General features: G+C 35.8%; 1 protein-coding gene across 3 annotated transcripts in view; it reads left to right on the top strand.

Moving 5' to 3' along the window:
• Positions 1 to 506: 506 nt before the first annotated feature.
• Positions 507 to 26,351, top strand: part of LCA5 (lebercilin LCA5) — a 79,732-nt gene continuing 53,887 nt past the window's right edge. For 2 of the 3 annotated variants that reach the window (XM_086707288.1, XM_025925827.2), the window contains exons 1-2: positions 507 to 741; positions 22,181 to 22,522. In XM_086707288.1, the coding sequence (XP_086563414.1) occupies positions 22,324 to 22,522 (199 nt within the window). In that variant the 5' untranslated portion in view covers positions 507 to 741; positions 22,181 to 22,323. Of the gene's footprint in view, positions 742 to 10,698; positions 10,756 to 22,180; positions 22,523 to 26,351 lie in introns of those variants that run through there. The other variant, XM_086707287.1, reaches the window with a different exon arrangement.

Raw genomic sequence — 26,351 nt, 5'->3', positions numbered from 1 at the left:
AACCTAAAAAAATCACTTTCAAGCCAAACTCAGGGCGTGTTAATGATTTACCTCGAGGCAGGAGCATTAGTACACTAACTACACCTACTCCTAAAAATACGCAATCTCAGGGCTAAGACCGAGAAGGAACTGGTTGTTTGCTTACAATTTAAAATCAAATGCGTTCCCAAAGGAATTCGAAAAAAATTTCAATATTTTCAATCACGCATTTGCTGATTTCTACAATTCATTACACCACCGCCCTTTCTCCCCCACCCACACCCTGCCCTCAAGACCCAAAATCCCTGCAATCTCCCTTCGCCCAGCTGCCTAAAAGGCCCGGCTCTTGGCCGGGTTTGGGCGCAAACCACTTCCGTACACTCTGTCCGCGCTACAGCTAAAGCGGTCAACCAATGGCTGCCTTCTCCTGTATTCATCGTCCCGCCTTCCGATTCCACTGAAGCCAATAGAAAAGGCCACCTGGTGTCGGAGGCCAATGGGAGATTGGGGGGCGGGCGTCATTGGCTGCAGCCGCGTCGCAGTGCAGTATGGGCCTCCGTCTCCGTTACCCTGGTGCCCAAGTCGCCGGGCCCGGCGCTGCCCGGAAGCTGCTGTCCCCGCCCCTATTTTGGTCCTGCGTTCAAACTTCCCGCACACCGGCAATCCCGGCGCCCGCCCCCCAATCTTTGCAGCAGCAAGGCACCCACTCTTCGACAGCTAGACTCTGAATCTCCGGCGGGGAGTTTGCTCCGCGGAGAGAAGGCAAGGAGGCGGGACGCCGCGTCGGATCTGAGGAGGGCCGGGGCGGGTTGGGGGTGGGCTTTGGCGTGGGCGTGGAGATTGGGGAGTTGGGGGTGCGAAGTGAGGCTGTGACTGGAGCGTGGAGGGCTGGCCTTTCGTGGATGGAGGCCTGCGAGTTAAAGCGGGGAGGATGAAAGGATTAGGGATGGGGAGGGTTTAGGGACGCGGGGAGAGCAGAGTCCTAGGAAAAGATGTGAAGAGCCCGTCAGCTGGGAAAGGACCAAGAGGATGGGAGGTTTACCTACACGTGGGGGGGATTGGGAAGTTAGGAGGAGACGGAGTTGGGGAAGGGTTGGTTATTTGTTGGAATCAGGAAAGGAGCTTATTGCAAGAGAATCTAGAGAAGGGGTTAGGAGTTATTAGAAAACCTTAGAGGCCTGTGGCGACTGAAGGTGGGAAAGGAGGGACAGAGCCGAGAAGGGAAAGGAGGCTTTGAGGCTTTCGGTATCTCTGGGATAAAAAAATGGAGATTAAGACTATGGTTGGAGTAGAAAGGCCCATTCATTTGTCCAGGGTTTAAAATTGTTAACATGTCTTTCCGGATGAAAGGAGGAAAGATGCTTGGCAAAAAATGCGCCTACTTGGCACAGATGAGTCACTACTCAAGCAGTTTTTAACAGTGGTGAAGATCATGGGTCCTGAGTTTAAACACCTCTCATACACTTGTGACCTTGGACAAATTACTGACATCAATTAGTAACGAATTATTGGCTAGTAACAAATTACTAGGGGCATATATATTTTTTCTATTTGGGAATGGGAGTAGTAGATATTATGAGGATTATTGAGATGTTCATACCTATACTTAGGTAAATGAAAACAGTGGATGGTTCTGTTAAAGTGGGTTTCTTATTGGAATTTGGTTTGTGTGAGCAATTCAATGGGCTGAATTTATTGGAGATTTTCTTAATCTTTTCCTTCGTTGTCACTGCTCTGAAAGTCTGAAGAAAGTTTTGGCCCCTCTCCCTAGGAAAATATACTTGGGCACGTACATGTTATTCCTGTCCTTTACCTGCAGGTTAAGAACTTCGGTTGATATATCTTTGGGATCAAAAGTCATCCTTCAAATTGTTGTTGTTGTTGTTGTTATTATTATTATTATTATTTTGGCGGGAGGGGACTACATGCAGTTTGGGAAAAAGGGTACAGTTCTGGAGAGTGTTTACTTTCTTTAGTGTGTTGTTATTTTAATCCATATTTTTTCCAGTTACAGTTCCATACTTGTATATTACTATTCTGTTTCACCTTGGGCTTTTGTTGCATGTTGACTTACATGTTTATCCAAACTCACAATAGGAAATAAGTTTGTTTTGAGATTCTGAATTGACAAAGAATCATTTCAAATATCAAAAAGTAATTGGTGACTTTGGAAAAGAGATTTTTCTTCTTTTGTCAGAGTCACATCTTTCCTTCCTTCCTTCCTTCCTTTCACTCAAGTTTATTTGTTTTGAGAGAGGCAGAGACAGTACAAGTGGGGGAGGGGCAGAGAGAGGAGAGAGAGAGAGAGAGAGAGAGGGAGAGAATCCCAAGCAGACTCCTCACTGTCAGTGCAGAGCCCAGCCTGATGCAGGGCTGAATCTCACCGACTGAGAGATCATGACCTGAACTGAAATCAAGAGTTGAACAGTTAACGAACTGAGCCACGCAGGCGCTCCAGAGTCACATCTTTTCTGTTAAGCAGTCATGGAACAGTGTAAGACACAGAAGTCCATTAGAAGATGCTATTCTCTTGGGGCACCTGGGTGGCTCAGTTGATTAAGCATCCCACTAATCCCAGGGTCGTGAGATCTGGCCTCTGTCTGTCTCTTCGCTGAGCGTGGAGTCTGCTTGGGTTTCTCTCTCTCCCTCTGCTCCTCCCTGGCGCGCGTGCACACACACACACTTTCTCTCTCTCTCAAATTAAAAAAAAAAAAAAAAGATGAAAAAAAGAAGTTGTTCTTCTGGCACCTGGTTATTCTCCTGCGTGTTATTACCCATTTTCTTTGTGGGATGCTCCTCCTCTGCTCATCATTTAATTATCGTGTTTCCTCATAAGTTAGTCTGCTTTCTCTTCACTCTGTGTTCTTTTCTTGGCTGAGTTCATCCTCAGGATTCTGGTAGTCTTGGCTTCCACCATCTATATTTTATTAATATACTAATATATAATATACTAATATACTAATATTAATATACATCTATATTATATTAATATTTTATCTCTATCCTGGAACTCTTGAATTAGCTCTAAATTTGTATAGTTAATTTTTGATATTTCCAAATAGATTTCCCACAGGCATTCTAAAGTCAGTCTGCCTGATATTAAACCATCACCTTTCCCCACCAAACTTGTCCTATTGAATGCTACCATATTTACCCAATTTTTTAAGCCCAAAACTTTGGAATTCATTTAGGTTCTTCTCTGTTCTTATAGTCCACATACAATCTGTCTCCTAGTGCAGTTTGTTTTACTTGATAAAACACTTCTTAATTCTGTACTCTACATCTCTACTTACCCACATTAGTTCAAACCACTATCATTTGTCTCCTGATTTCAAGAACAGCTGGTCTTCTGCCTTCAGTCTTATTGGCCTCCAATTCGTGGGTTGGAGATGGATCTTTGTAAATGTCAGATCTGGTTATTTTATTTTATTTTATTTTTTTGACTAAAAGATTCATTTTATTTATTATATTTTTTTGCCAGTGAGATTTTTACTTATTTATTTATTTTATTTTGTATTTTTTAAAATTTACATCCAAATTAGCATATAGTGCAACAGTGATTTCAGGAGTAGATTCTTTAGTGTCCCTTACCCATTTAGCCCATCCCCCCTCCCATAACCCCTCCAGTAACCCTCAGTTTGTTCTCCATATTTATGAGTCTTTTCTGTTTTGTCCCCCTCCCTGTTTTTATATTATTTTTGTTTCCCTTCCCTTGTGTTCATCTGTTTTGTCTCTTAAAGTCCTTATAAGTGAAGTCATATGATATTTGTCTTTCTCTGACTAATTTCACTTACCATAATACCCTCCAGTTCCATCCATGTAGTTGCAAATGGCAAGATTTCATTCTTTTTGATTGCCGAGTAATACTCCATTGTGTGTGTGTGTGTGTGTGTATATATATATATATATATATATATATATATATATATATATACACACCGCATCTTTATCCATTCATGTATTGATGGACATTTGGGCTCTTTCCATACTTTGGCTATTGTTGATAGTGCTGCTATAAACATGGGGGTGCATGTGTCCCTTCGAAACAGCATACTTATATCCCTTGGATAAATACCTAGTAGTGCAGTTGCTGGGTTGTAGGGTAGTTCTAGTTTTAGTTTTTTGAAGAACCTTCATACTGTTTTCCAGAGTGGCTGCACCAGCTTACATTCCCAAGATCTGGTCATTTTAATCCTAGAAGATATTTTGTTTCCAACCAACTTCTTTGTATGATATAAAGGTCCTTGTAATGGTCTCTTTGACTTGATCTCGTCTCATTTATTACTTTGTCACTACCCTCCCTAGCCAATGCAGTCATTCTAAATCAACATTGTCTAAAAGAAATATAACGTGAACCATATACAGAATTTAACATTTTTTCAGAGCCACAGGAAAATACAAACTGTGAAATTTTAATAGTATATCTTATTTAACCCAATAAATCCAAAATACTATTTTAACATATGATTAATATTTAACAATATTCTTAAAAAATTTTTTTTAATGTTTATTCACTTTTTGATAAAGACAGAGCATGAGTGGGGGAGGGACAGAGAGAGAGGGAGACACAGAATCCGAAGCAAGCTCCAGGCTCTGAACTGACAGCACAGAGCCCGACGCGGGGCTCGAACTCACAGACCTTGAGATCATGACCTGAGCTGAAGTCGGACACTTAACCGCCTGAGCCACCCAGGCACCCATTAACAGTATTATTAAGGAGATATTTTATGACCTTTTTTATGGACTAAGTTTTCAAAATTCCATGTGTATTTTATACTTATAGCATATCTTGATTCTGACTAGCTAGCTCAGTAGCCACTGTATTAGATAGCACAATTGTGTACTATTTGCAGTTTGATGATATTCCACACTTATAAATGCCTTTTACTTTTGCAAATGCTGCTTCTTCATATTGAAATTGGGTCTTCTCTCACCTCATCTACCTGCCCAACTCCCTCTCCACGCCCCCTCTAAAAAAAACAATCCACAAATACATATACTTGTGCATAACCTCTGCTAATACCTAAAGATTCAATTTAGGCCTTACCTGGAATTGTCCCCAAACTCCCTCTGTCCTCTAATCTTAGTTGTTTGTTTGTTTCTTTATGTATATGTATATACATACATATATATATACATGTATATACATATACATATATATACATATACATATATATACATATATATACATATACATATATATACATATACATATATATATATGTATGTATATACATATGCAAATACATATATGAGCTCGAAGCAGGGTTCCATCTCATTAACCAAGAGATTATGACCCGAGGTGAAATCCAGAGCTGGATGCTTAACTGACTGAGTCACCCAGATACCCCTTTCCTCTAATCTTAGTTATAAGTTTACTTAGCCTCCTTTACTTTTTTGGTCATTAGTACTCATACTCTTGCATTATCTTTTTCTTCTTGTATTGGAGTTTCTTAATAGTAGGCTATCAGTTGTATCTTACTTAATTTTGTATCTCCATTCATAGGTTGGTGCCTGGCATAGTAGATGTTCAGTAAATGCCTTATGCATGAATGAATAAATCTTCTGTGATGTTTTCATCTGACTGACTAGACTTTGGGAATGTATGCTGTAGTTAAGATGCTTTAATTTGACCCACTGTTTCAAAATCAGCTTTAAAATGAAGCTGATTATGCCTTAAATTTTAAGTGTAATATATATTGTGATCTGACCTAGAGTCTGGGAAACCATACTTAAAATCTAAACATAGTTTGATTTTAAAGCAAGAGTAGGTATTGTGTAGGGGTGTCTGGGTAGCTTCGTCGGTTAAGCGTCTGACTTCGGCTCAGGTTAGGATCTCAGCCTGTGAGGTCCAGCCCTGTGTTGGGCTCTGTGCTGACAGCTCAGAGCCTGGAGCCTGCTTCAGATTCTGTGTCTCCCTCCCTCTCTGTCCCTCCCCCCACTCACACTGTGTCTGTCTCTCTCAAAAGTAAATTAACATTAAAAAAAAATAGTAGGTGTTCTGTAAATAAAGGTAGGATAAAGAAATGCTTAGGGGATATCCTGGAAAATATAGGTAGAAGAGTGAAAACTACTTGGTTTTATTATCTGTTTATAATACTTTATCTCTTTTATAGGAGAGAAGCAGTTGCAGTTTTAAATGCAACAATATTGTTTTTACCTTTGTCTCATCTTCAGTTATTTCCATTCCTTTTTGAGAGATCTCCTTATTTATATCTTTCTCTCTTAGTTTGTTTTCATTTTACTCATCTAGTTGTCCGTTGTATGAGCTCTTCTGCTGGCAGGAGAGATAGCCAGGCACCAATGTTTTACACAAAGAAGCCTGAATACAGGGAAATGACAGGAAATTAACAGTTCTTTGATTTTGTATAGTTTTTTTTTCTTAAAACTAAGAACTTTTCTTTTTTGTTTATTTTTTTAAAATTTAATGTTTATTTATTTTGAGAGAGAGAAAGGGAGACAGAGCACAAGAGGGGGAGGGGCAGAGAGAGAGGGAGACATAGAATCCAAAGCAGGCTCTGGGCTCTGAGCTGTCAGAACAGAGCCCGATGCAGGGCTCAAACTCACAAGCTGTGAGATCATGACATGAGCAGAAGTTGGACGCTCAACCGACTGAACCACCCAGGCACCCCTAAAACTAAGAACTTTTCTTAGTCACATGAATCAGCTAATCATGATATTCCATATATAGTAGACTTTTGGCTTAGGTCTGCTTTCTGATTCGTTTGAAACTTTATATAAGGAGGCTTCTGGTACTGAATGGGCTTCTGGTCATCTTTTTCTGACCTGTTATGTGTGACCTATACTATTTGGGACTTTTTTTTTAGAAATAAGTTAATTTTTCGATGAAAAGTGATGTGTTAGATTTGCTGGTTTTCTAGCATCGCCATAGTAGCACTCCAGGCCATTTGTGCTATCCAATACAGTGGCTACTGAGCTAGCTAGTCAGAATTGAGATATGCTGTAAGTGCAAAATACACATGGAATTTTGAAAACTTAGTCCATAAAAAGGACATAAAATATCTCCTTAATAATACTATTAAATATTAATCATATGTTAAAATAGTATTTTGGATTTATTGAGTTAAATAAGATATACTATTAAAATTTCACAGTTTGTATTTTCCTGCAGCTCCTGAAAAAATGTTAAATTCTTTATATGGTTCACATTATTTCTTTCAGACAATGCTGGTTTAGAATGATTGCATTGGCTGGGGGGTAGTGACAAAGTGATAATTGTTAGGAAATAAACAATTCTTAGGAATTGAAATTGGGCAAGACTTGTAGTTTTTCTTTTTTGCTTTTATCTAGTTACCCTTGTATAGATAGGGAAAGCAGATGAATAACTGTTAGTTAATTCATTCTCCATCACAAAGAATTAATTTAAATTAGCTGGAGAACTGTACGTGGAACATAAATCTTCAGTGTTCTGTTAATTTAGGTAACTTTTCTCTCTTAAGAGAAAAGTTTGGATGTGGGATGTGAGGTTAAGAAGGAATCCATGATCCGTAGATTTGCAACATCAAATCTAGTAGATGGATGTGCCATTTAATGAAATTAGAAAAATAGGAAAGAGTGGGTGTAGAAAGAGGACAAATCATGATTTTGGTTTTGGATATGTAAGTTTGAAATGATTTTCAGATACCCAGGTGGAGTTGTCAAATACATAGGTGGATATGTGAATCTGAAAGAGTAAATGAAGTCTAGATGAGATCACCTAAGGAGAGAGTGTAGATAAAGAAAAGAAGGCCAATATGTGGGGACTTGGGTTTTCCAACATTTAGAGATAAGGAAGAGGGGGCAGACTCAACAAAAGAGACTGAGAAGAGACAGCCAGAGAGTTAGTAAGAAAACCAGGAAAGCAGCTGGCTATGGGAGCCTAGAAAGAAAAGAGACTTGTGGAAGGAGGGAGATGGTTAGTTGTTTCAAATGTTGCTGTAAGATCAAGGATGAATAGTATGGAAAATTGGCTACTGGATTTAGCCAAGATGAATGGTGGGGATGAAAACCTGACTAGTGTGGATTCAGATTCTGGTTGGGAAAGTAGAGATAACATTCTAGATTCTAGATTACTCTTCCAAAGAGATTCACTGGAAAATTAGAGTAGAGCAATTGCATCATAGATGCAATTGAATGTAGAGGTACACAACAGCTTTATTAGAGCCTCTGTTGATAGGAATGGTCCTATACAGAGGGTAGCAGGGCAGAATCCTTGAGATAGAGAAGTGTGGGAAGGGAGATAGGTCAAAGGTTTAGCTCTGAAAAAGAGCAGAAATGTTTCTTTAGTTTTAGTGGTGGCAGGGCAACAGTATGAGATAGATGCTGATGGAGATGACTTCAAAGATGAGGCAGTTCTCATCTGATTGTTGATATTGAAATACCAAATGGATTACTCAACTGAGAGAAAACTGTACAGTCATACCTCATTGCACATTGATATGCTTTGCATATACTGCCTTTTTTTTTTTTTTTTTTTTTTTTTTTTTTTTACAATTTAAAGATTTGTGGCAACCCTGCATTGAGCAAGTCTGTTGGCACCGTTGTTTCAATAGCATTTGCTCACTTTCTGTCCGTGTCACATGTTCTTAATTCTCACAGTATTTCAGACTTTTTTGTTTTTACCATATTTGTTATGGTGATCTCTGATTAGTTATCTTTGATGTTACTACTGTAATTGTTTTGGGGTGCCATGAACTGCACCTGTGTAAGACAGTGAACTTAACTGATTACTGTGTGTATTCTGATTGCTCCACCAACCAGCCGTTACCCCATCTCTCTCTTCCTGTCTTTGGGCATTTCTATTCCCTGAGACACAGCAAGATAGAAATTAGGCCAGTTAATAACTCTATGATGGCCTGTAAGTGTTCAAGAGAAAGGAAGATTCAGACATCTCTCACTTTAAATCAAAAGCTAGAAATGATTTAAGCTTGATGAGAAGGCATGTCAAAAGCCAAGATAAACCAAAAGGTAGGTCTCATGTATCAAACAACCAAGTTGCAAGTGCAAAGGAAAAGTTCTTTAAGGAAATCAAAAGTGCTGCTGCAGTGAACACATGAATAAGAAAGTGAAACAGCCTTATTACTGATACGAAGAAAGTTTTGGTGGTCTGGATAAAAGATCAAACCAGCTATAACAGTCTGTAAGCCAAAACCTATTCCAGAGTAAAGCCCTAACCCTTTTTAGTTCTGTGAAGGCTGAGAGAGAGCTGCAAAAAAAAAAAAAAAAAAAAAAAAAAAGTTGAAGCTACAGTAAGTTGACTCATGAGGTTTGGTTTAAGGAAAGAAATCATCTTAATATCAAAGTGCAAGGTTAAGGAAGTGCTTATGTAGAAGCTACAGCAAGTTATCCAGTAGATCTAAGATAATAAAGATGGTGGCTTTACTAAACAACAGATTTTCGGTGTAGACAACAGCTTTCTATAGAAACAAGATGCCATCTAGCACTTTCATAGCTAGAAAGGAGAAGTCAGTGTCTTCAAAGCGTTAGAGGACAGGCTGACTCTTGGTATGAGCTAATGCAACTAATGACACTAAGTTGAACTAGTGATCATGTACCATTATAAAAATTCTAGAGCCCTTAAGCATTATGCTAAATCTGTGCCTCTGCTTTATAAATGGAAGAACAAAGCCTTGATGATAGCGCATCTGTTTACAGCATGGTCTACTAAATATTTTAAGCCTACCGTTGAGGCCTACTGCCCAAGAAAAAAGACTCCTTTCAAACTATTACTGCTCATTGACAACACAGCTGGTCACCCAGGAGCTCTGAGGGGGACAGACAGATTCATGTTGTTTTTATGCCTGCTAACACAGCGTCCATTCTGTCTCCCTGGATCAAGGAGTAATTTTGACACTCAAATCTTATTTTGAAAATACATATTATAAGATTGTAGCTGCTATATGTTGTGATTCCTCTGATGGATCTGGGCAAAGTACATTGAGAACCTGGAAAGGATTCACCATTCTAGATGCCATGAAGAACAGTTATTTGTGGTCTACATATTAACATTAATGGAAGTTTGAAACAAGTTGATTCCAGCTCTCATGAATGACTTTGAGGGATTCAAGACTTCATTGGAGGAAGTCAATGCAGATGTGTTGGAAATAGCAAGAGAACCAGAATTAGAAGTGGAGCCTGAAGATGTGACTGCCTTACTGCAGTGTCATGATCAAACTTGAACAGGAGTTGCTTCCTATGGATGAACAAAGAGTGATTTCTTGATATGGAATCTTCTCCTGGTAAAGATGCTGTGAAGATTGTTGAAATGACAACAAAGGATTTAAAATATTATATAAACTTAGTTGACAAAGTTGCGGCAGGGTTTGAGAGGATTAATCCCAATTTTGAACGTTCCAAGAGTAAAATGCTGTCAAACAGCATTGCATGCTACAGAAGAATTGTTCATGAAAGGAAGAGTCAATCAATCAGTGACACAAACTTTATTGTCTTATTTTAAGAAATCACTGTAAGTACCCAATCCTTCAGCAACCACCACCCTGATCAGTCAGCATGCATCATTATCAAGACTTTCCACTGCAAAAAGATTACAATTCCCTGAGAGTCCCAATGATAATTAGCATTTTTTAGCAATGAAGTATTTTTAAATTAAGATATATACCTTTTTTTAAAGACATAATGCTCTTGCAGTATGGTTTAAACATTTATATGCATCAGGAAACCAAAAAATTCATTTGACTATTTTTCTTTCAGTCTTCACTTTATTGGAATATTCGTTTTATTGTGGTGGTCTGGAATTAAACCTGCAGTATATCTGAGGTATGCTTATGGTCCATTTCAAGGCTTACTGTCTTAACTCTGTAACCTTAGGTAAATTGTAATCTTGGATAACCCAGTTTGTTTTTATGGGTGCTAGTTTTCTTAATCTGTTCAAAGAAAAGAGTGATCCCCCAGGTTTCATTCCAGTGCTAAGTTGGTATGTAATCTTATTAAGCTAGAGTACTTATTTTTATTTGCTTATCCTTCTTTTTAAAATTACTGTAGTACAGTTGACACAGTGTTACATTAGTTTTAAGCATACAGTGTAGTGATTCGACAACCTATAGGTTATGCTATGCTTACTACATGTGAAGTTACTGTCACCATACAATGCCATGACGATACCTTTGACTAGATATTGTATGCTGTACCTTTCAACCCCATGACTTATTCATTCCATAACTGGAATCCTGTACCTCCCATTCCCCTTTACCCATTTTGCCCATCCCAGGCACCCCACCTCCAACCCGAGTAACCACCAGTTTTCTGTATTTATGGGTCTGTTTCTGATTTTTAAAAATTTGTTCATTTGTTTTGTTTTTCAGATTCCACATATAAGTGAAATCATATAGTATTTGTCTTTCTCTAATTGATTTATTTCATTTAGCATAATACCCTCAGGGTCCACCCATATTGTCAGAAATTTCAAGATCTCATTCTTTCTTATGGCTGGGTAATACTTCATTGTGTATATACTACATCCTCTTTATCCATTCGTCAGTGGATGGACACTTGGGTTGTTTCCATATCTTGGCTATTGTAAATAATGCTGCAGTTAATGTAAGGGTGCATATATCTTTTTAAATGAGTGTTTTTGTTTTCTTTTGGTAAATACCCAGTAGTGGAATATCTATTTTTAATAGATAGTGGTATTTCTATTTTTAATTTTTTCAAGACTCTCCATACTGTTTTCCTCAGTGGCTGCACCAGTTTACATTCCTGCCAACAGTGCATAGAGTTCTCTTTCTCCACATCCTCTCCAGCACTTATAATTTTTCTTTTTGGATATAAGCCATTCTGACTGGTTTGAGGTGATATCTTATTGTGGTTTTGATTTGTATTTCCCTGATGATTAGTGATATTGAGCATCTTTACCTGTGTCCATTGGCCATTTGTATGTCTTTGGAAAAAGTCTATTCAGGTTCTCTGCCTATTTTTTAATTGGATTGTTTGGTTTTGGGTGTTGTATAAGTTCTTTATATATTTTGGATATTAACCCCTTAACAGGTGTACTAGGTTGCCTTTTTGTTTATGGTTTCCTCTTCTGTGCAAAAGTTTTTATTTTGGTGTAGTCCCAGTAGTTTACTTTTGCTTTTTGTTTCCCTTTCCTGAGGAGAAATATCTAAAAAGTGTTGCTACGGTCTATATCAAAGAGATAACTGCCTACGTTTTCTTCTAGGAGTTTTATGGTTTCAGGTCTCACATTTAGGTCTTTATTGTGTTATTTATTTTTGTGTATAGTTTAAGAAAATGGTCTAGTTTCATTCTTTTGCATGTACCTGGTCAGTTTTCCCAACACCATTTATTGAAGAGGCTGTCTTTCCCATTGTATATAACCTCCTTTGTCAAATGAATTTACCACACAAGTGCGGGTTTATTTCTGGGCTCTCTATAGTGTTCCATTGATTTATGTGTCTGTTTTTGTGCCAGTACTGTCTGGGATTGTGGTTCCTCCAGCTTTTTCCTTCCTTCTCAAAATTGCTTTGGCTGTTCGAGGTCTTTGTAGTTCCATTCAAATTTTAGGGTTATTCTAGTTTTGCAAAAAAAATACTGTTGGTATTTTGATAGGGATTGCATTGAATCTGTACGTTACTCTGAGTAGTATAGACATTTTAACAACATTAATTCTTCTAACCTATGAGCATGGTGTATTTTTCCATTTGCTTCTGTCATTGTCAATTTCTTTCATCAGTGTTTTACAGGGCTTTTTTTTTTTTTTTTTAGGTTTATTTATTTTGAGAGAGAGAGCAAGAGAGAGACAGACAGAGCTAATCCCAAGCAGTCTCTGCCCTGACAGCACATAGCCTGACATGGGGCACAAACTCATGAATTGTGAGATCCTGACCTGAGCTGAGATCAAGAGTCAGATGATTAACTGACTGAGCTACCCACGCACCCAGTGTTTTATAGTTTTGAGAGTATAGGTCTTTCACTTTCTTGGTTAAATTTATTTTTAGGTATTTTACTCTTTGTGGAACAATTGTAAATGGAATTTGTAAATAAAATTCTGCTACTTTGGTATTAGTGTATAGAAACACAACAGATTTCTGTATATTATTTTTGTATCCTGCAAATTTATTGAATTAATTTACTTTAATAGTGTTTTGGTAGAGTCTTTAGGGTTTTCTATGTATAGTTTTGTATTATCTACAAATAGTGACAGTTTTTTTCCTTTACCAATTTGGACGCCTTTTTAAAATTTTCTTGTCTGATTGACGTGGCTAGGATATCCAGTATTATTTGAGTAGAAGTGTCATGAGTAGACAAGGAGTAGACATCCTTGTCATGTTCCTGATCTTGGTGTAAAAGCTCTCAGTTTTTCAGCAAGTATGGTGTTTAGTTGTGGGTTTGACATATATTGCCTTTATTATACTGCAGTATGTTTTCTTTTAACCCACTTCGTTGAAAGCTTTTGTTCAATAGATGGCTTGAACAATTTTGAATTTTGTCAAATGCTTTTTCTGCATCTAATGAGATGATCATATGATTTTTACCCCTCATTTTGTTATGTGGTGTACCATGTTAATTGATTTGCAGATATTGAGCTATCCTTGCATTCCTGGAATAAATCCCACTTGATCATGCTGAATGATTGTTTTAATGTATTGTTGAATGTGGTTTGCTAATATTTTGTTGAAATTTTGCATGTATGTTCATCAGGTATATTGACTCGTAGTTTTCTTTTTCAGTAGTATCTTTGGTTTTGGTATCATGGTAGTGCTGACCTTATAGAATGTATCTGGAAGCTTTCCTTCCTCCTCTGTTTTTGGAATAGTTTGAGGAGAATAGGTATTCTTTCTTTTCTTTTCTTTTTTTTTAAGTCTTTATTTAAGTTCCAGTTAGTTAACTACAGTGTAATGTTAGTTTCAGGTGTGCGGTTTAGTGATTCAGCACTTTCATATAACATCCAGTGCTTATCACAAGTGCACTCCTTAGTCCCCATCACCTATTTAACCCATCCCACCACCCATCTCTCCTCTAGTAACCATCAGTCCATTCCTGGTTTGCTTCTCAGTTTTTCCCCTAAGTTTTTTTGTTTTGTTTCTTAAATTCCAGATATGAATGAAATCATAAGGTTTATTTGTCTCTCTGACTGACTTATTTCACTTAGCATAATACTCTTTTGCTCCATCTATGCTATTGTAAATGGCAAGATTTCATGCCTTTTTATGGCTGGGTAATATTCCATTGTGTATATATACCGTATCTTCTTTATCCACTCATCAGTCAGTGGATACGTGGATTGTTTCCATGGTTTGGCTATTGTAGATAATGCTTCTATAAATTATCAGGATGCATGTATCACTTTAAATTAGTGTTTTTGTATTCTGTGGATAAATACCTAGTAGTGCAATTCTGGATCATAGGGTAGTTCTATGTTTAACTTAGAGTGGCCAACTTAGAGTGGCTGCACCAGTTTGCATTCCACCAACAGTGCAAGAGGGTTCCCCTTTCTCCACATCCTTGCCCACACTCGTTGTTTCTTGTGTTGTTGATTTTAGCCATTCTATCAGGTGTGAGGTGATATCTCACTGTAGTGTTGATTTGTATTTCCCTGATGATCAGTGATAATCAGCATCTTTTCTTGTGTCTGTTGGCCATCTATACGTCTTCTTTGGAAAAATGTTGAGAGTAGGTATTCTTTAAATTTTTGGTAGAATTTACGTGTGAATACATCTGATCCTAGATTTATTTTTGTTGGGAGTTTTTTGATTATCAATTCAATTTTTTTTTTTTACTAGTAATCAGTCTGTTTAGATTTTCTATTTCTTCATGATTCAATTTTGAAAGATTGTATATTTATTTAGGAAATTAACCATTTCTTCTAAATTGCCCAATTTGTTGTCATAAATTTTTTTCATAGCATTCTATTCTAATTTGTATTTCTAATTTGTATTTCTAATTTGTATTTCATTTGTTACATCGCTTTAATTTCTGATCTTATTTATTTGTGAGTTCTTTTTTTCTTGGTGAGTGTGGCTAAAGGTTTGTCAATTTTGTTTTTCTTTTCAAAGAATCAGCTCTTGGTTTCATTAATCTTTTCTTTTTTTTAGTCTTTATTTCACTCTGATCTTTATTATTTCTTTCCTTTTACAAGCTTTGGGCCTTTTCCTCTTGAAGCTTCTTTAGGTGCTGGGTTAGATTGCTTATTTGAGATTTTGCTTGTTTCTTGAGGTAAGTACAAATCATTATGAATTTCCCTCTTAGAACTGTTTTCACTGTGTCCCAAAGGATTTTGGACTGCTGTGTTTTCATTTTCATTTGTTCCTATGTATTTTATTTTCTTTTGATTTCTTTGTTGAGTCATTGGTTGTTTAATAGTTATACTTTGTAAGAAAAATTAGTAGTTGTTTTATTAGTTGCCTTACTTCATCTTCCTTTTTCTTTTAGCCTAGTGTTTAGGGTCTTTTTGTTTTTAATTTGTTACTTTTTGTTTGCTTATGTGGACTTTTTCTGGCAATACTATTAGCCAGGCAACATCGTTTCCACAAGGTCTAAGTACTAATTATTTATTTATTTTTTTATTTAAAAAAAAAAAATTTAACATTTATTTATTATTGAGAGAGAAAGAGCATGAGCATGGGGGGGACAGAGAGAGGGGGAGACACAGAAGCTGAAGTAGGTTCCAGGCTCTGAGCTGTCAGCACAGAGCCCGGCGTGGGGCTCGAACTCACAAGCTGCAAGATCATGACCTGAGCTGAAGTTGGACTCTCAATGGCCGAGCCACTTAGGTGCCCCACTAATTTTTTAAAAGTAAATTTTCATAGGTGTCTAAGAGTCTATTCCTTGGGAAGGCTTAAGTCATTGAGTGCTATATTTTCTAAGGAATGTTTGTTTTCATGAAGGATTATAACATATTATAGGATGTCACAAGTATATGTAGGTTAGAAATACCCACCAGTTGGTTGAGCATCCGACTTCAGCTCAGGTCATGATCTCATGGTTTGTGGGTTCAAGCCCCATGTCAGGCTCTGTGCTGACAGCTCAGAGCCTGGAGCCTGCTTCAGATTCTGCCTCTCTCTGCCCGTCCCCTGCTCACACTCTGTCAATCTCTCTCTCAAAAATAAATAAACATTAAAAAAATTTTTTTAAATAAAAAAAGAAATACCCACCTTAGTTCAGAATAGATCCGAAATCAGAAACTGGGTAAAGATAAGATATTCTCTAGTATTTTTGGGGGTTACTCTTGAATTTTGTCACTTTTAAAGTTTCTCATATAATTAACATGCAATATTTTTAAGGAATATATGAAGGATATATATTCATATATATTGTATGTACATATCTTTTATATATTCCCTAAAGGAATAAAGGACATTATGACTTTTTCTTAGTTGTCTCTCTGATGGAAGAGCCAGACCCTGCTCTAAAAGAACTCACAGTGTATTCTTGCTCAAATTGCTTTCCTCATTGTCTATAATGGCATCTGTACCATCACTAATTTTTGTTGACTGACTTGGTGTATGAATTGCAGTTGTATGGATTTGGGAAAAGTGATTGCTTATATCAAGTTGCCTTAAAAGGGTGGGAATAACTTAGAAATAATTGGCTTAAAATATATTTGTTACATTAACAAATTAAAGATGTAGATTTGTATTTTTCTCCTCTCTTCTTGAAGACCACATTAAAACTATATTAAAGAAGAACAACAGAATGAACCTATAACTTTGAAGGGATGGTCGGGTACTCTCTGATAAAACATCACAGCACATTTTCTGAAAGAGGAAAAGAATAATGACGGATGAAACATTAAAACAGAAAACTATGTCAAAATATTCAAGAGGGAACTATAGCAAAGAAAGTTCAGATATATTTAACAGGATCTTAGAGAATCTTAGCATTTAAAGTCAGAGACCAAGGGTAACTGAAAATGGGAAAAATAGTTGAAATATATAACTATATATATAGTTATAACTATACAACTACATAACTATATATATAGTTATATAACTATAGTTATATAGTTATAACTATATATATAACTATATATATAGTTATAACTATATAACTATAGTTATATAACTATATATATATAACTATATAAATATATAACCATATAATAGTTATGCCTCCTTTTCCACTGAATCCCATACAGAGTGACTCAGTATAATATTCCCTGCTCTTCGCCACTCCTTTTCTTTCCAATCAAAAAATACAGAAGTCATTTTTTCTGGAAATAAAAATAAAGACAACTCTAAAGGAGAAGTACAGTTGTCATGGTGGACATTTGTATCTGGACATTATCCCTCCTCATCTAGGGGAGCCCCATGGAAAATGACTGATTCTCTGCTGTTCATCCTAAAGCATAGTGTGCCTATCAGGAACCCCTACTCATATGTACTTGTTTTCCATTCATTCTCCTTTTTCTTCTTATTTATCAGTGGACAACCAATAATTACCTTCAAAAAAATAAAACCAGCAGTATTATAAATGAAAATTCTATGGTAAAGAGAAAAACTTTCACCATGTGAAACAGATAGTTCCTGAATCAGAAGAGATCTTAATTTAAAACAAACAAAATGGAGGCACCTGGTGACTAGGTTGGCTAAGTGCCCGACTTCAGCTCAGGTCATAATCTCACAGTTCGTGAGTTTGAGCCCCACTGGAGCCCCGTGTTGGTCTCTGAGCTAATAGCTCAGAGCCTGGAGCCTCCTTCAGCTTCTGTGCCCCTCCCCAACTCACACACTGTCTCTCTCAAAAACAAACATTAAAAAAAAATAATAAAAAATAAAATGTCTAGTGTTCTCAGAGAAATAAAAATGTATTGCCTCAGTAAAGCAAGAACAGAATAATTATTAAAAAATCATAGTAAGAAAGATTTATTGGAAATTAAAGTGTTTATACAAATTAAAAACAATAAACAACAACCCTGGATAGTTAAAAGATAAGTTGAGTAAGTTTCTATTTGAAAATAGAAAAACAGAGAGCAGGTTTGTTATTTAGTCAGTTATTTAGTCAGTTTGAAAAAGAGTAAACAGGAAAGTGGGTTATCAGAAAAGTAACATAACATTTCTAGTGCTTAAAGATACTTGTTTCAATATTAAAAGGAGGAGGGAGATAAAGGGGCAACACAATCAATGAAAAAAATGACCCACACCTAGGCACGTTGTGGAATTGCAGTATAAGAGGAGGGAAAATTCTAGAAGCTCCTAAGGAGGGGGGGAAAAAAAAGATAACCTATAAAGGAATGAGAATCAGATGAGCATAACTAGAGTGTAAACTCCATAATGGCAAGGATTATTGTTGTTGTTGTTTTCTTTATGGTTACATGGTAAAAGTTCAACAGAAATACATGTTGAATAAAAGAATGACTGTAACATCTAGCGAGAACCTCTTCAGGGTTTAGAAGACAGTGGAGCAGTGTCTTTAAAGCTCTGAGAGAAAATGACTTAACTTAGAATGCAGAACCTATGAAAAGTATCAAATTGGAGGGCAAAATAAAGACGTTCTCAGGTATATAAGGACTCAGAACATTTACCTCTTAACCTATCTATATACCCTTTCTGTTGAAGTTATTTGAGGATATGGATCAGTAAAATGAGCAAAACTAAAGACGGTGACATGAGCTACTAGAAATGGTGGATCAACTCAGAAGTACTATAAAAGTGATTCCAGAATGACAGTGGTATAACAGATATACAAAGTAATTGTTTAAAGTAGAATAGGAAATAATTGGTCCCAAGGAAAATGTCTTTAAGAGGAAGAATGGAATGGATTCAGCCTGTAGATAGAATGATTAGGAAGCTGGGTAAATATTAGTGATATAGAAAGGTGGTTTTTTCCTTTCAATAGGATAAAAGGACAATTAGGAATTCTAAGGAAAAAACCTTGCATAACCCAACAAGCCATTGCATGTTGCAAACATTTAAAATGAGTCACAAGTTAAATCCTCATCTTTTATAGTCTCAAGTTGCTAATTCAAGAAATAGCATAAGCATGAAAGTATAAGCCATTAAAATAGTTATTCCAGGGAGAGGGACTTGAATAATGGGTCAGTGGATGTTTCCTTTTTTTAAAACTTTATGCATATATTTGAGGTGGGATGGGGGAGAGTGAGTGTTGGTGCATAGGAGGTAAATGACAGGTAATGTTTTGTGGGTTCTACCTTTTGCAATGAAAAGTTAGGCACCTCTGATTAAGATGTGATAGGTCATAGGGAGTTGCTTCTGCTATATGCATATAAACAAATAATCCCCATCTATACCATTTAATCAGCTTTTAGTTATATTATTGGAATTAAAACAGTTTTGACAAGGAATATCAATCAATTTACTGAATATCTTGTATGTTTGAATTGTAAATAGTTGATTTTTACCGAGTGCTTATTGTGTCATAGTTCTTGAATTATCCCCATTTAACTGTCATAGCAGTTCTCTAAGGAAGTTACTATTATTATTGTCTTTAAAGATGAGATCATTGAGATTCAATGAGCCAAGCACCAGTATATGCAGCTTTAAAAACTTGAGTTAATTAAAATTCAACAAAATTAAGAAATTAGTTATTCAGTCACATTTACCACATTTCAGGGTGCCCAGTAGCCATATGTGGCCAGCTACCATACTGGACAGCACAGATTATAGAACATTTCCATTCTTGATGAAAGTTTTATTGGACAGCCTTGCCTTACAGAACCCTTCTTTTCCCCCCCATTAAGTGTTTCTTTATCTTTTTCCTTTTTAAAAATATAAAGCATTATGTATGCAAATTTGCAATCTCTCTTTGATGAAGAAAGACTATACATGATTTCTCCATATTCTTGTGCTTAATACATTGTGGAGCTCACTCCAGACTGCAGAAAATACACAGAGGTAGTCCTCATTCCCTTAGTAGCTTGATAGTATTGTACTTCACTGTGTGGTTATATGTAGCTAGTTCCTCATTGATGGTCCTTTGATTGTTTTAGTTCTCTACCACTGTAATACTGCTGCAATGAACAGTAGTAGTGCCACCTTGTGCATATGTTTCTTGCATATAGTGCTAGAAGCACTATACTTGTAACAGTAATTTCATCAGTGGGATTTTTTTTAATATTAAAAATGATTATTCCAATTAAAAAAGTAATTTTATTTTAATAGAAAATAAAAATATATAAAGAGAGGGGCGCCTGGGTGGCGCAGTCGGTTAAGCGTCCGACTTCAGCCAGGTCACGATCTCGCGGTCCGTGAGTTCGAGCCCCGCGTCGGGCTCTGGGCTGATGGCTCAGAGCCTGGAGCCTGTTTCCGATTCTGTGTCTCCCTCTCTCTCTGCCCCTCGCCCGTTCATGCTCTGTCTCTCTCTGTCCCAAAAATAAATAAACGTTGAAAAAAAAAATTAAAAAAAAAATATATATAAAGAGAGAAAAAATCATCTAAAATCCATGCTGCTCAGACACTATTTGGGTGTATATATATCCCTTACTTTGCAAATATTTTTCACTTCATCAGGGAAGAGTACTCCTTACTTTTGGGTTTTTGGGTTTTTTTTATGAATATGTGTAGTTGAGATCTTATTGTGTTCACTAGTTTGAATTTTTTCTTTACCATAGTAGTATAAACATTTCCTCTGGTAACACAAACATTTTATAAGTTTTTCTAACGACAGCACGATATTATGCTGTATTGATTTTTACAATATTCTTAATTATTCTGCTATTGTTAGAGATTTTGTTTGCTTCCTTTTTTTTTTTAAATTGTACTGCATATTTGATGGTGGGTGGGAGGGAGGGGAGGGTGGGTGATGCATATTGAGGAGGGCACCTTTTGGGATGAGCACTGGGTGTTGTATGGAAACCAATTTGACAATAAACTTCATATATTGAAAAAAAATTAAAAAAAATTGTACTGCATAAACATTTGTGCATAACTTTTCCCCTAATTTTAGGATTATTTTCTTATTACATAGGAATGGGATTATTGGGCCAAAGGTTAAAAGCATAATTAAAGTTTTAATATATCTTGCCAACTTTTTTTCCCAAATATCCTGTGGATCTTTTTTTTTTTAATGTTTATTTATTTTGAGAGAGAGTGCGAACAAGCGTGAGTTGGGGAGAGGCAGAGAGGGGGAGAGAGAATCCAAAGCGGGCTCCATGCTATCAGTGCAGAGCCCAATGTGGGGCTCAGTCTCATGAACCATGAGATCATGACCTGAACTGAATTCAAGAATCGGGTGCTCAACTGAGTGAGCCACCCAGGTGCCCCACTGTGGATCTTCTCTTGATAGGCATTCCAGCAGCATTAAAAAAATATTTAAGTAATCTCTACACCCCAGCGTGGGGCTCAATCTCATGACCACTGAGGGCCCCCTGGGCACACCCTGCCCTTTTTTCTTTGAGTGGGTCTTTTTTTCTTTCTATGGGTCTTAACATCTATTTGCCCATTTAACTTTTGACCTCATATTTTTCTCGTGGGGTCATAGGAGTTATTTATTTATATGTTAAGGATGATAACTATTTTTCTGTCATATTGCAACTTTTTCACCAGGTGTTTAAATTTGGTTAATTTTGGGGCGCCTGGGTGGCGCAGTCGGTTAAGCGTCCGACTTCAGCCGGGTCACGATCTCGCGGTCCGTGAGTTCGAGCCCCGCGTCGGGCTCTGGGCTGATGGCTCAGAGCCTGGAGCCTGTTTCCGATTCTGTGTCTCCCTCTCTCTCTGCCCCTCCCCTGTTCATGCTCTGTCTCTCTCTGTCCCAAAAATAAAAATAAATGTTGAAAAAAAAAATTAAAAAAAAAAATTAAATTTGGTTAATTTTTTACATACTTTAATTTTACATTTTTATGTAGTTATTTTTGTTTGTTTGTTTCTAGTAGTAGGCTTGCCTTTACCACTCCCTGCCTCCCCAGAAGAGAAAAAAATGGTGAATAATGGTCATTATTCATCTGTCAAAAATCAGCATTTGTGTTTATTATAAATCTTAACATTCAGGGGAGTCAAATTCAGTTAGCATTTATTCAGAAACAATTATATATTAGGTACTTTGTATGTTCTCTGTCCAAGCTACAACATTCTGTCTTTTCTATAGACTGTAAATAACAATGTGAAAATAGGGATGAATTGAATTATAGCCTCTTTTAAAAATTATAAGCAGTATTTATTTGCTTTAAGTATCTTTTATTATAATAAACTATAAAACCTATTTCACAAAATATAATGAGTTTCCTTCCCTCTTTCCTTAATTGTAAGAACAAATATGTATCTTCTGGTTGCTAATGGGCTAATCTCTACTACAGATATCTGGAGAAAACAAATGCAGACATGAATATTATCACCAGGATCTGAAGACTCTAAAGGTTGCTCTTCAGGCTTGTCATGGATTTTTTTGGAGAAAGGAAATCTGTGAAATTATGTGAATAGAGAACATTTTTCAAAAACCATGGGGGAAAGAGAAAGAAGTCCAGATAATGATCAAGAAAGTAAGACAGACAAACATTATTACTCTTATTCTTCATCTGATTTGGAAACTACTCAACAATCTTCTGGCCGGTCATCGCTAGTCAAGTCCTCTTCACCTAAGAGTAAAAAGGGAAAAAATCCTAAAAGACAGATTTCAGATAGCCAAGTACATCACCAAGGTAAGCATTCTAAAAGAGAGTCTAGAAGACTCATTTTAAGTGTTGAAGGAAAGTTGTATGAATGAAACTCTTCTATTACTATGTATATTGATATGTGCATGGAAATGGGCTGATTTATATATATATATGTGTGTGTGTGTGTGTTTGTGTGTGTTATATACACATAGTTTTGTATATATAGTTGTTGCTTATGGTGCTGTGTATTATCCTTTGTTATAATAAAAATCATACTATATACAGAAGAAAGAACTGTACATAAGCCTTCTCATTTTGTTTTATTCTTTCTAAATAAATTCTTGTCTTGGTGTTTCTGAGGTACTATACAGGCAAAAAAAAAAATCGCAAAGTAGTACCTTTTTAAGTCTCCACTTTTAAAAAGCAGCAGAAGACATTGCTATAAAATACTTAAGGGGCATTTTTATAGATTGAGTAAAATTACTTCATCTAGATTACACAGCACTTACTACAAAAGTTCAAATTAATTCTAGAAATGGAATTTGGGACTTGGGACCACCACTCTGTTTTCTATTAAACTGTGTTATAATGCAAACAAGATTAATCATTAGAAATAATTTGTCTTATTAAAATGTTACTAGTCTGGAACTACATATTAATACATATTTGACAAGGCAATATTCTAGAAATCTCTTCTTTGTCTTAATGAGTTTCTGGTCAAAAAACCTCTGATGTACTTAGTGACAAAATATGTAAGGACTACCGTAGAAAAATACACTACAGAATTATAAACTAAGGCAAATGAGTTAATTATAGTGTTCATTAATAAATGCAGCACAGCTATAACAGCCCCATTTAGAAAGATTATATAGTTTAGATTGCAAGGCAGGGAGGGGTAAAATTGGGAACTGAAACAGGGGCCAGGTCATGAAACACCTTGAATCCTATAATAATATATTGACTGTCTGTTTTCTGTGGAGAAATAGTTAGCTATAGAATAGATTTAAGCAGGGGTGTAATTAAATTTGCCTTTATAAATTTTTACTTTGAAAAGTAACATTTGCTTTGAAAAAGTCAGCAAAGAATATATGTTAATTTTGAAAGCAACCCTTTCATGGACCCCTGATCTAACTTCCCAGGGATGTTCATACTTAGAACAGTTGAGTGCTTTTTCTTTCTCTTCCTTTCTTTCCTTTTCATTCCTCTTCATTTATTTCCTTTCTTTTCTTTCTTTCTCCAGTACAGTGCTACAAGTTTTTTGGTCTTTTCCTCAGTGTGAGCCTCTTGTTTTGATTTTGTGGTTGAAAGCATGATCTGATATTAAACTTTTGCTATCTAATTAAGAATAAACAGACTTTAGGGTTGAATCTTAGACAATGCCCATTTACTCCTGAGAAATAATTTACATACTTCGTGAATTACTTGCAGGAATACTTTAATTTTTTACTACTTCCCCAAAGCAATTTAGGAGGCTACCTAATTAAAGAGAAATTCTTAAACCTTACCTTATTTAAGAAGATAATTGAGAAAAATCTATGAAAAACAGTTCCAACATCACCCAGAAAAATCCGTTATTGTCTTTAGTCTGACTTTTACTATTTTCTGCTTTGTATTGCCTTCTGAATTAAAATCTGTGGTAATTTGTCTACCTTAGATCAATCAACAAGACCATACCAGTTACACTTAAGCACTTTAGTGTTTCCTTAAACACTGAGTTAGTGTTAAATAGAATATGCTATTTAAGTTGCAACTGCCAGTGTATACTAAACTAAGGAAAGAACACATGTAATTAAAACAGCATCTTGAACACTTGAATTTGTGGATTTGAATGTTTGATAGCATATTCTTCCTTTCTCTTTTTAATTATCAGCATATCTAATTATTTTTAAAAATGAAATTGTTCTATCAAAAGTTATATGCATAATGATAAAATTTGATGATAGTTTAGGTTATACATGTTTGCATATTACATGTTATATATGTTTTCTATCTCGTGTGTTACCAATAATATAAATATCGAGTTTTTTTGTAGATATGTAATTCATCTTTACTACATTTTTTTTAACTGCATGTTTTTTAAAGGAGTCATATTTTATTTTTATCACCTGAAGGAAGCAAAAAAGCAATACTTTCTCACCCTCTTTTTCATACTGACTTAGCAAGGGGCAAATGAAGAGTGATATACATGACAGTCAATCATCTTTTCTCTTCTCACTTGAATTAGCACTGTGTTTCATCTTGATAGTTTTAAAAATGAAAATAAGTAAATGGCATTTAGGAAATATTTTTGAATTAGGTTAAGTGTCCTTTTTATGATCAGTTTGTAGTCATATGAATAGAATATGCTGTAAATCAATGTTCCAATTATTAGGATGTGAAAAAGTTGGTTTTGGAAGGCCTTTCTGTTTGACTGAATAGCTGAAGTATATTAGAGGAAAATTCTGTCGATTCTTATATAGGCTTTAACTTTTCAAATAAGTTTCTATTTGTATGAAATCTTGTTTGCTGAGCAATATGATTTTATACATAAAACAGAAATTTGGAAGAATTAATACTCATCTTTATAATCATTTTTATGTATAAAGTTTCTGTCATTCTAAGAGTTGAGTACATATTCCATAATAGGATATGGATACCAAAACTGTTACTAACTCAGTATGTTGGGAAAGAAAGAAAATTGAAATGATGGATGCCCCAATTTAAAATTAGAGCAGTGCTATCCACAGGAAATATAATGCAAGTCACAAATGTAGGCCACACATGCAATTTTATATTGTCTGATAACTATATTAAAAAAGAAAAACAGGTAAAATTAATTTTAATAATATACTTCATTTAAACCAACATATCCAAAATATTATCTTAATTTATTTATTTATTTTTTTTTTAATTTTTTTGGAGAAAGAGTGAACGTGCATAGGAGAGGGGCACAGGGAGAGGGAGAGAGAGAATCCTAAGCAGGCTGCACACTGTCAGCCCAGAGCCTGATGCCTAGCTGGATCTCATGAATGCTGAGATCGTGACCTGAGTCAAATCAAGTCGGACGCTTAACTGACTGAGCCACCCAGGCACCCCCAAAATATTATTGTTTCTAAATGTAGTTAATATAAAACATTATGTTTGGAACATTGTGCTTGCTTTTTTTTTTTTTTTTGAACTAAGTGTTTGAAATTCAGTATGTACTTTACAGTATACCAGATCTCAGTTTGGACTGCCCACGTTTCAAATCTCTCAGTAGCTACATGTGGCTAGTGACTACTACTATATTGGATAGTGTAGTTTCAGAGTTACAAGTAGGCTTTCCCTCATTTATTATCATTACCACTTCCTTTTGTGTATTCACACATTTTTAGAACTGGAATCCCAAATCAGTACACATTCAAAACACAGTCATTAGAATCTTCTGTTTTTTAAATGAAATTTTGTAATGTAAATTGTAAATATTACTTGTTTAAATAATGGAATTAAGGTATCCATGACTAGAGAGATGGGTAGGGAAAGGTTAAATTTTCTAGTTTTTCTTTTCTTTTTTTTTTTTTTTTTTCATCTGGAATGCATTTCCTTCTTAAAAACTGCAGTCACCTTGGAGATTAAAGTTCATTATTCTCAACTGTGGCAGGCTTCCAGATGCCTCTTTTAAAGGACAGGGGCTCTATACACTGGGGCCTAAGTTTAATGAACTTTTAGTATAAATAATGACATTCCAAATTTTTGCGAAACGTTATTTAATATGTATAGTTTAAGGATTTCATATGCATATATTTTTTAGGGTATAGTTTTTTTGTTTTTGTCTTGTTCTCAAATTGCATCAAATGTTTTTGATTGAACCTTACACAAAAGAAAGCCCCTGAGCAAGCATTTAAAATCATGTCTG

Source organism: Puma concolor, chromosome B2 (genome assembly GCF_028749965.1).
Source record: "Puma concolor isolate L17-30 chromosome B2, mPumCon1.1.hap2, whole genome shotgun sequence".
NCBI classification, from domain to species: Eukaryota; Metazoa; Chordata; class Mammalia; order Carnivora; family Felidae; genus Puma; species Puma concolor.
Note: the sequence above shows the minus strand (reverse complement) of the source record. Positions and strands in the feature narration are given on the sequence as shown.